The following is a 10,357-nucleotide window of genomic DNA, read 5'->3' on the forward strand; positions in this document are numbered from 1 at the left end:
AAACCCTCCCCCACTTACATGACTACCAATAGGGTGCCTCCGTGCCACTTCCTGTGCCCCGAAAGAGCCTGCGGAGAGACTAGACCGGGTCTCTCTCTCCGCGGGCCCCTCCATCTGGAAACATTCTGGTGTAATAAACTGTGGGGACGGGTTGGGTAGAGATGGTCCCTTGTGGCACCTACTTATAAGGCAAGCTGTGCAGGGGCTGCCCCATTAAGTGTATCACAGCCCACCCCACCGGGACAACTTACAGTTACATACAGGTGTGATCGTAATGAAGTGTCCAACCTTTCAGTCATAGCCTCACCCACCCTTCCACACACACTGGTGTCCTGATAGATTGAATGATTGATTAGCAACATTTATATAGCGCCCACAACCCCGAGAGGAGTCTTGGCGCTGCTCCCACGTGCCGTTTTGTGTGCTTCGGGTCGTATTTCTTCACATGCACCACGCCCACGCTCCCCACCCCCCATTCACTGGCGCCCCTTCAGCAGTCACCTGTAGGAACAGGCAGTGGTGACAGGCTTTTGTCTCCGAGCCCCCGCGCCCCTCCCTCCTGCGGTCTCACATTTGTCCTGGACTCTGGGTCTGCTAGAAGGACTGTGATCTGACGCTGGTCTGGGGCCGGAGACTCGCAGCGGTTCCCACACTGTCGCCCATTCATCCCATTCAGAGGATACAATAGAAGTGTGTCACACCAGAGGCCCCGGCTCCAGGGAATCTGACCCTCCCCTGGGGTAATCTGCAGCCGCCATCTGGGGAGCGGGGAGGCCACAGTGCGCTGGTCCTGTCAGGGCCCGAGAACTCGTCCGGATTGTTTCTACTGGAGGGGCTGGCACTGGTGCTTTCTCATTTCAGGCTGTGCTATAAACAACCACAAAAACGCATAGCGGTCTCAATATGTTACAAGCATTTGCAATGGGTCTCACATTTACCAATGACATCAATGGATTTTTTAAACGCAAGCTCACGAATGAGTAAAAGTGATGGGCGTGAGGTGTGCGTGGTTAAAAGCGCCCAATACTTACAATCGGTCAAGCGCTTGCGCACTCGACCTAAAAAATTGAAAGGTAAAAAACATAATCCCATGCGTAAATGTTCAGATACTTTAGCAAAGTGACACCGGGTGTGGAGGGCCTCTTAAGGTCAAGTTAAAAATGGAGACTTTACACAACAAGACGTGAGGCTTTGAAATCAAAGAACCAAGGCACGTGGAGATGGAAGCCCAGGCTGAAGATCAACAACATCTTTATCACAGTATTTTATAAACGTTGCAAGAAGTACCTGCCATGGACTGGACAAGGAGCTGTTACATTACATCAGCGAAAAATACACCACATCAGTGCTTTACCTGCCTGACTGAATCTAGTGCTGCTGCCAGGGTGGGCGCTTTCAGCACTGGACAGTTCCACACAGGAGTTTCTGCAGTGCGGGTGTTACACGCGTCATTGACTGAGGCGTTGTTTATTGTAACTCAGGCTCAAAACGCTGCACGTTGAACTTTCCCGCCACGCTGGGGGAGAATCACGAATTCAAGATCTGAACACAGCATTCCCTTTGACCTTCACTAATGACTGGTGGTATATCACAAACCAGGGAAGCCTTCATTGTGAGTGCTCTTCATAGTGCACATAGACAGAATTGAGTAGAAATATACTTTCACTAAAATGATCAACATAAACCAGTTCAGTCTTGGGCCCCGCTCATTCATGCCTTTTCAGAGCTGCCGCCGCGCTCACCCGTATTTAATGCTATAAAATGATTAGCTTGTGGCAGATGCCTGGTTCATATCCCTTTCATGGGGCAGCTCTTTCCCACACTCTGATCCTTTGTGTCGGGTCCCAGATGTCCCCCCGCCCACCCTGTAGCGTGACACACTTCTATTGTCCCCGCTGCGCTTTGATTGGCTGCTGAGTGTGGGAACCTCTCTCCAGCCCCAGACCCACACATTACCCTGCAGGCGGAGGGGGATAAATAGGGCAGGAGGGCGCGAGCTCTTCACATACAGATCACTGTGGGTTCACTGCAGCGACCCTGCTCTTCACCCAGACCGGGCAAGATGGCGCCTTCCAGCACCTTGAGGGCATATGAAGAGGAGCGCGAGGTGAGAGATATTAGAAAGGTAAGAAGTCAGGAAATTAATTTTAAGTTCTACGTATTCGTATTTTTGATATATAAACCTAATACGAAGTTTGGAGGAGATAATTATGCCTTATATACTACATCATCTTTTAACATTACCATAGTTCTATGTTAATTTAATTTAGTTGAACTTTTCTACCATAAAATTATGACTGTACGCTCTGCTGTTGCCTTTTAAAGGGTTAAACACGTTTACAAGTTTCTTCCAATTCAGTAATAAATCCGTATTTTGTCTCCGCAGCTGAGGAAGCCAGTGGTGGAGAAGCTGAGGAGAGATCGCATCAACAGCAGCATTGAGCAGCTGAGGATGTTACTGCGGAGAGAGTTTGAGGAACAGGAACTTCCGCCCAAAGCCGAGAAAGCGGATATCCTGGAAATGGCCGTGAGATACCTGGCCCGGCGGCTGCAGACACCGGCACCAGGTGAGAGGCAGTAACTAAAGGGTTAAAGTGAAGTGGGTGCACTCTGCTGTTATGTGATTGTGTGCGGGGGAAGAGGGTTAAGGTGAATGGGTTAGTTTATTTCGGTGCAGAGACATACCTAGTGATAGTAGCTTTGGGATGGTACTCGGTGCAGGCTTATGTCTTTTAATAATCTCCACTTCCAGCGCCATTTTATTTAAATTAAACTGGTGTTTCAAACAGAAGAATATCAGCACTTCCTGGCAACCAATTGCAGTAACCCGAGAAAAACAAAAACAATCTAGGGAGCTTTATTAGAGAGTATCTATTGTATACTCACTTCCTGTTGTGAAAATGTACAAGCAGTAACCCCTCCTCTCTCTCTGCAGCCATGGCCTCCAGTGAAGGTTACTCCAGGTGCCTCCAGGACTCTCTGCACTTCCTCTCCCTCCACGGAGCCCCCACAGAGACCCAGTTGAAGCTGCTGCGGGCCCTCCATAGACCTGCGGCTGCAGCAGAGGCTGTGTGTCCTTCTCGGCCTCCGTCCTGTCCCAGCAGCACTAAAGAGCCCGCCCAGGACAGCCCCAGAGCCCCGTGGAGACCCTGGTAATGCGGGGACTGCGGCCTGGACTTTTCTTCGGACTTCTTCAGAGGCCTCGATCCTCCCTGAAGGGAGAATATTCATCCTTGTGTCTGAAGCTGGCCCTGCTGTGCAGGGGGGCGTTTACTGCACCTCAAGGAGCGAAGTGAAGAGTGAGTGTATGTCCTCATAGGACGGACAGTGAGTGAATGTTATATCCTCACAGGATGGACAAAGTGAATATTATACAGGGAGTGCAGAATTATTAGGCAAGTTGTATTTTTGAGGATTAATTTTATTATTGAACAACAACCATGTTCTCAATGAACCCAAAAAACTAATTAATATCAAAGCTGAATATTTTTGGAAGTAGTTTTTAGTTTGTTTTTAGTTTTAGCTATGTTAGGGGGATATCTGTGTGTGCAGGTGACTATTACTGTGCATAATTATTAGGCAACTTAACAAAAAAAAATATATACCCATTTCAATTATTTATTATTACCAGTGAAACCAATATAACATCTCAACATTCACAAATATACATTTCTGACATTCAAAAACAAAACAAAAACAAATCAGTGACCAATATAGCCACCTTTCTTTGCAAGGACACTCAAAAGCCTGCCATCCATGGATTCTGTCAGTGTTTTGATCTGTTCACCATCAACATTGCGTGCAGCAGCAACCACAGCCTCCCAGACACTGTTCAGAGAGGTGTACTGTTTTCCCTCCTTGTAAATCTCACATTTGATGATGGACCACAGGTTCTCAATGGGGTTCAGATCAGGTGAACAAGGAGGCCATGTCATTAGATTTCCTTCTTTTATACCCTTTCTTGCCAGCCACGCTGTGGAGTACTTGGACGCGTGTGATGGAGCATTGTCCTGCATGAAAATCATGTTTTTCTTGAAGGATGCAGACTTCTTCCTGTACCACTGCTTGAAGAAGGTGTCTTCCAGGAACTGGCAGTAGGACTGGGAGTTGAGCTTGACTCCATCCTCAACCCGAAAAGGCCCCACAAGCTCATCTTTGATGATACCAGCCCAAACCAGTACTCCACCTCCACCTTGCTGGCGTCTGAGTCGGACTGGAGCTCTCTGCCCTTTACCAATCCAGCCACGGGCCCATCCATCTGGCCCATCAAGACTCACTCTCATTTCATCAGTCCATAAAACCTTAGAAAAATCAGTCTTGAGATATTTCTTGGCCCAGTCTTGACGTTTCAGCTTGTGTGTCTTGTTCAGTGGTGGTCGTCTTTCAGCCTTTCTTACCTTGGCCATGTCTCTGAGTATTGCACACCTTGTGCTTTTGGGCACTCCAGTGATGTTGCAGCTCTGAAATATGGCCAAACTGGTGGCAAGTGGCATCGTGGCAGCTGCACGCTTGACTTTTCTCAGTTCATGGGCAGTTATTTTGCGCCTTGGTTTTTCCACACGCTTCTTGCGACCCTGTTGACTATTTTGAATGAAACGCTTGATTGTTCGATGATCACGCTTCAGAAGCTTTGCAATTTTAAGAGTGCTGCATCCCTCTGCAAGATATCTCACTATTTTTGACTTTTCTGAGCCTGTCAAGACCTTCTTTTGACCCATTTTGCCAAAGGAAAGGAAGTTGCCTAATAATTATGCACACCTGATATAGGGTGTTGATGTCATTAGACCACACCCCTTCTCATTACAGAGATGCACATCACCTAATATGCTTAATTGGTAGTAGGCTTTCGAGCCTATACAGCTTGGAGTAAGACAACATGCATAAAGAGGATGATGTGGTCAAAATACTCATTTGCCTAATAATTCTGCACTCCCTGTATGCTCGCAGGAGGGGGCAGTATTTCAATAGTACATCCATACGGGGTGAGCAGTGTGTGACCGCTGTACCCTCCTAAAATGGACAGTGTGTGAATATTATATCCACACAGTGTGAGAAGGGTGACTATTACATCCGCGTAGGGTGGGTGGTGTGTAATTATTATGTCCATGTTTGATGGGCAGTGTTTGAATGTTAAATCCACACTCTTGGTGGAAAGTGAGAATACTATATATCCTCTTAGGATGGACAGTATATGAATATAATATCCCCATTGAATGGGCAGTGCAGCTAATAAATCCTTAAAGGATGAACAATGTGAAAATATTATATCCGTTTAGGATGGACAGTGTTTGGATGTTAAATCCACTCTCAGGAGGGTCAGTGTGAATATTATATCCTTTTGGGATTGAGAGTGTATGAATATTATATCCCCACAGGATGGGCAGTGTAGCTATTACATCCTTATAGGATGGACAATGTGTAATTATTATATCTGTGTCGGATGGACAGTGTTTGTTAAATCCATACTCTGGGTGGACACTTTGAAAGTTATACCTGTTTAGGATAAATGTTGGCTAAATACAATTTAGATTACACAGTATGTAAATATTGTGTGAACATGAATTTGTTAAACATTGCCAGCACCTCTAATACTTTTTAATATATACCTTTTTTGAAGGGAATGAACTAAAGTCATTAATAAGACGTGCCTTCAATTGCGAAGTATTTTTAACTGTTTCTTTGGGAGAAACTGAGATTGTTTGGAGTGACGACGGCTCCTCGCCTCTTTTGTATCAATTTTGATAGGTAGTATTTTCTATTGCAAATTATTATGAAAGCCTACTACCTTCTGTGTAGGCAAAGTATGCTTCTGTGCTTTCAGAAAAATCTGAATTCTCTGTGATGAGTTAAAGTGATGTATTTAAGGCTTTCTAAAAAAATGCACATTATTTGCCTATTAACTATCAATGTTGATATATCTGTATTTTCAATTGGAAATTCTTCAGTTAAATCTCCTGCCTTCTGTGAAGGTAAATTGTTTTTCTGTTCTTTTGGAGATTTGTGGATTATCTCTGAAAAGTGTATGTTGCAATGTGCACATTAATTCTGTACCCTCCAAAGTGTAATATTCATTGTTGATGAATGAAAAGGAGTAACAGTAATCACTAGTAACGAGTCTTCATTTTAGAAGAAATCTTCGTGCTATATGTGTAGGTTACACAATGCCCTGTTCTCTTTTATAAAGATATCCAGTGTGGTGAATTCCCTGCTATAGATTTGTACCTCAGTGACCGAGTATCTTCTACTTCCGAGTCTTCTACAATATTTGTAGGGCTGCGATTATCAGTGAAAACTCATTCAGTTACAGAATGAAACCCAAGATTTAGCTCCTGTGATAAATACATTAATTGTCTCAGATCTAAGACTGTCTTGTGTGTATCCTCCTGTCTCAGTTGTGACATTTATTGTAACATTTTGTATCTGTCACGTGATTCTTCACTGTTCCTGCTTTATGAAGGGACTTGTTGCACTCTGCAGTGATGAGACCTTGTTTAAGTAAACATGCAGAACTCAATAAAATTGCATTAAACATCAATTGCTGTTCTTTCTGTTTTCCTTTGATGGATGAAAGTTGCTCTGAAGGAAGATGTTTCCACCATAGACTGCAAGGGCTGGGAACATTGTCAATCACTTCTCTTACCACAGTTGGACGTGAAACAGCCATTTGCAGGTGGCACAATTCTCAAATGTTGTGCAATTGTGATATTTGTTCGAATTAATAATACAGTACATTTTTAAGCACATCACTGGCGGCCTGATTTCCACAGGGTCTAAACATAACACTCTGTAGTAAATATCTAAAATGTGTGCTACGGTGAGTGGCAGAGCTGCGTGAGACATTACACTTGACGTCATGTGCAGGCAGGATTGGTTCTAGGCACTAGAATGAAATTGGGAGCCTTGTCACACTAGCAGGTCTCCATGGGAAATGGGTAAAATGGCTTCACTCACTAAGCAGAGAGGGTGGGCTTAGACATGTTGATGTAGAATGAGATCGAGTGAAAGTGTGTTTCTGAAATGGGAGGTTTCACACTCTTGCACTTCCCATGGTACTCTGAGTCCAGCTTTCAAACGCCATTAAATTCTGGCAGCAGAGGAGATGGGCAGTGAGGATGCCCAGAGCTGTCAGAGGTGTGGGTGGCACATGGCATTTTCAGTATAAGTTTGTCACAGACAGTGGACCATAGCAATATAGTGACCCAACCGTATAGGAATAGGTACTCATATGCATGAACTATACGGCTAGATGGTTTCAGCCAATCAGCTGTAGACCTCCCAGCTTACACCCCACCACACTTTATTATGTTGTACGCTAGGATTAGTGAACGGGGCATCAGAGGCTTAAGCTTTTGTGCTTTGTCAAAAAAATGTTGAGCTTAAAGCCCAACCCTGGCCCTCACTGAAACAAAACATTCTTCTGAAAGTAGTTTAACATCACAAAAATTGAGATGTGAAGTTCCCCAAGCAACTATTTAATATGAAATATTCTCATCCTACCATAGCAGAAAAACTGCCCTGACATGATCAACAGAGACAAATCACTCCACCAACTTACTCCAACACTCAGGTAATACTATCGAACTAACGAACAGAAAAAGTGCCTGTAAACACAATTGATCTGGGTTTGGTTGTCAAAATATTGGCTTTGCCAATGCTTGGTTTATTTTACCACAGCTTTTGTAATACTTCAATGTTAGGGGCTCTGTGGTGCCCCCACCAAAATAAATAATAAAAAACCATAAGTATCTTCCAGGCTAAAAAAGAACACATTGTCATAATTCCTGGCACTGAAGGAAACTACTTTTTCTGCAGATATGCCCTGTGTGAAGGAGCAGAATGCTGCCACTCACAATGAGGTTAACAAGTGGCTAAACCCACTGCCTCATGCTGTATCCTGTAGGGTGCAAAATAAATATGTGAATAGCACAGCTGTAGACCAATGGATGTAGAGGCATGCTTAAAAGCCCCATAAGTATGTATATTACATGTGTAATTTTGGTAAGGCGAAAAGGTCTTGCTAACGCCCTACCTTAAGAAAAGGTAGGGATGGTGGGGGGGGGAGGGGGGGTGTACCATCTTCTGGGGTTGTGCATAAGTTGGGTTTAGATTGTCCATAGGGCAAAGAGGGGACTACGTCAAGACTAGATTTCATATACTTGGCAGTCCAACCATCTCTGTGCCACACCAGTGTATGGGCATTATATAGGGGCTGCAAGGGGTCGCCGCTGTGACCCCCAGCCTGCCCTTACCTCCGACTCTTCGATCCTTGGCCTCAGATGTACCATCATCAGTACCAAGAGCACAAGAGCACAAGCATATCTTGTGCTCACCAGGCTCCCCTCTCCTTTCTATCTACCCATTTTTGTTATTACACTAATGGTGTATAATGATTTATTATTAATTATGAATGTAATAAAACATGGAGCAGCAGGAGGCGCAACAAGACTTTTACTGGCAGCTGAGGCATTTAGAAATGCTTATAAATGTATGCTGTATGTGTGCTTGCAGGTGAGAGTTTGTGTGAAAGACACAGTGTGCATATGTGTGTGTGTGTCTGTATGTGCGAGCATGTGTGTGTGAGTGAAAGTGAGTGAGTGAAAGTATGCATCTGATACTGAGAGGGATGAGACTGGCTGCCGGTAAGGGAGCATGAGTGAGTCAGAGTCAGTGAGTCCAAGTGAGACTGAGAACAAGGGGGACTGGTTGAGTTTTTACCACTAAGATTGTGTGTGAAGGAGTGTATAAATTGGTGAGTGAGACTGAGAGTGAGTGACAATGAGTGAGTGCAACCATGAATGAGAATGAGTGAGCCAGTGTGACTGAGAATATGTGAGAGTTGGTGCATGTGAGTAAGTATGTCAGTGAAGAGAAGATTGAATGTGAATGAGTGTGGATAAATGAGTCAGAGAGTGAGAATAAGTGAAAGTAAGTGAACATTAATGGATTGAAGTAAGAATGAATGGAAGCAAGTATAATATATGAACAAGAATGAGAAGAGTGAGTGAAATAGAGTGAGTGTGAATGAGTGCAAGTTAGCATGAATGAAGGAGTGTGAGTGAGTGGGGAAGGGAAAGGAAATGTTAGTGAGCATGATTACGAATGCAATGATGTGCCTGAAAATCTTTCATTGGCCCTGGCACATTGAAGATAATTCTTAGCTTATAGAGGCACTCATAAAAAGACACTGGTGTGCCATACAGGAGGCAATGCATAGCATGACAAGCAACTGTGACAAAATATTGGCACTGATATATTGGAGTTAATTCTTAGCATAATGGACAACTGTTGAAAAATACTGGGGCTGGCATACAAGACGTTATTCTTGGTATTTAGGATACATATGGAAAATTGCTGATTCTGGCATATTTTATAACTGTTGCCTATGGGAGGTTATAACCAAGACAAAATGCTGGCTCTGCTATAGGGTAGATAATTTTTTTAATACATGTCACAAATGGTCGATGGACAGCTTTAATCACAAAATTCTGACACTGGCATACTGTATGTATTTTTGGACATAATGGGTACCCACAGCATATGAGAGACACCAGTGACAAAAAGTTGCCCCTTGTTCAATGGAGGTAAAATTGATAGCAATGCTTCAAACGCCCCCGTGGCAGTCATCAATTGTTTTGCTAATCCCATTTGTCCTACGCATATCGGGAAAGACATAAAAATGGATGAAAGGGTCTCTCAAATAATGGGCAATTCCCTATGAGTGAACCTCATTCCTTTGACTCTGAGAAACCAGTCATGTTTGCTTTGTTTGCTGACAACCGTGTCCCTGACTGGTTAAGAGGTGAAGGACTGCCCTGCTGACCTCTTGACCTCAAAAAGAGATGCTGCGCTGTCTGCTTGACTGCATCTGCTGCACCTTGGTCTAACAAAGCAAGGACTGTACTGTGGTTTCAGGCATGGGGAAAAGTTGTGCCCCTGTCCGAGACCAAAGCAGTGACTTAAAGAATCAGTTTGCTGATCCCCTGGTACCAGCTTCAGGGACAAAAGAGCTGAAGAATCCCAAACCGGCAAGTTGGTAGCCACATCTGCAAACTCACTGCTGACTGCCACTGGATGCCCTAAGAGACTGATTCTCAATGGTCAAAAGTTGCACCTGAGTCATCCGGACCTGAGAGTTTCGTCAAAGTCCAGAATGGCCGCCCAAGAGAGACACTAGCCTCCACTAAAGGATTTTGCTCCAACCACTCTGCAGCCGCAGCTGGCATTTTACTGCCTTGAGGAGGACTTCATGGGACCCCCGACTTCTATGGCCAAGGCCTCCCCACATCACCCATGGACCAAACAATCACCCACCACAAAGGCACCCCCGTTGACCGCACATCAAACGGAGCATCTTTGA

At 44.5% G+C, this 10,357-nt stretch overlaps 1 protein-coding gene across 1 annotated transcript; it reads left to right on the forward strand.

The window, feature by feature from the left end:
- The first annotated feature begins 2,009 nt into the window (after nt 1-2,009).
- Nucleotides 2,010-6,535, forward strand: LOC138300635 (transcription factor HES-5-like). The gene is made up of 3 exons (XM_069240248.1): nt 2,010-2,125; nt 2,387-2,567; nt 2,936-6,535. Exons 1-3 carry the CDS (start codon nt 2,063-2,065, stop codon nt 3,154-3,156), a joined length of 465 nt encoding a protein of 154 aa, XP_069096349.1. The 5' UTR covers nt 2,010-2,062; the 3' UTR covers nt 3,157-6,535.
- Nucleotides 6,536-10,357: the final 3,822 nt, after the last annotated feature.

The sequence above is a fragment of the Pleurodeles waltl genome, chromosome 6, assembly GCF_031143425.1.
Source record: "Pleurodeles waltl isolate 20211129_DDA chromosome 6, aPleWal1.hap1.20221129, whole genome shotgun sequence".
Lineage (NCBI taxonomy): Eukaryota > Metazoa > Chordata > Amphibia > Caudata > Salamandridae > Pleurodeles > Pleurodeles waltl.

Coding starts and splice junctions, on each gene's coding strand:
- LOC138300635 (XM_069240248.1), top strand. CDS start 2,063: ATGGCGCCTTCCAGCACCTTGAGGGCATATGAAGAGGAGCGCGAGGTG. Junction 2,126..2,386: donor AGGTGAGAGATATTAGAAAG/GTAAGAAGTCAG, acceptor TTGTCTCCGCAG/CTGAGGAAGCCAGTGGTGGA. Junction 2,568..2,935: donor GCTGCAGACACCGGCACCAG/GTGAGAGGCAGT, acceptor CTCTCTCTGCAG/CCATGGCCTCCAGTGAAGGT.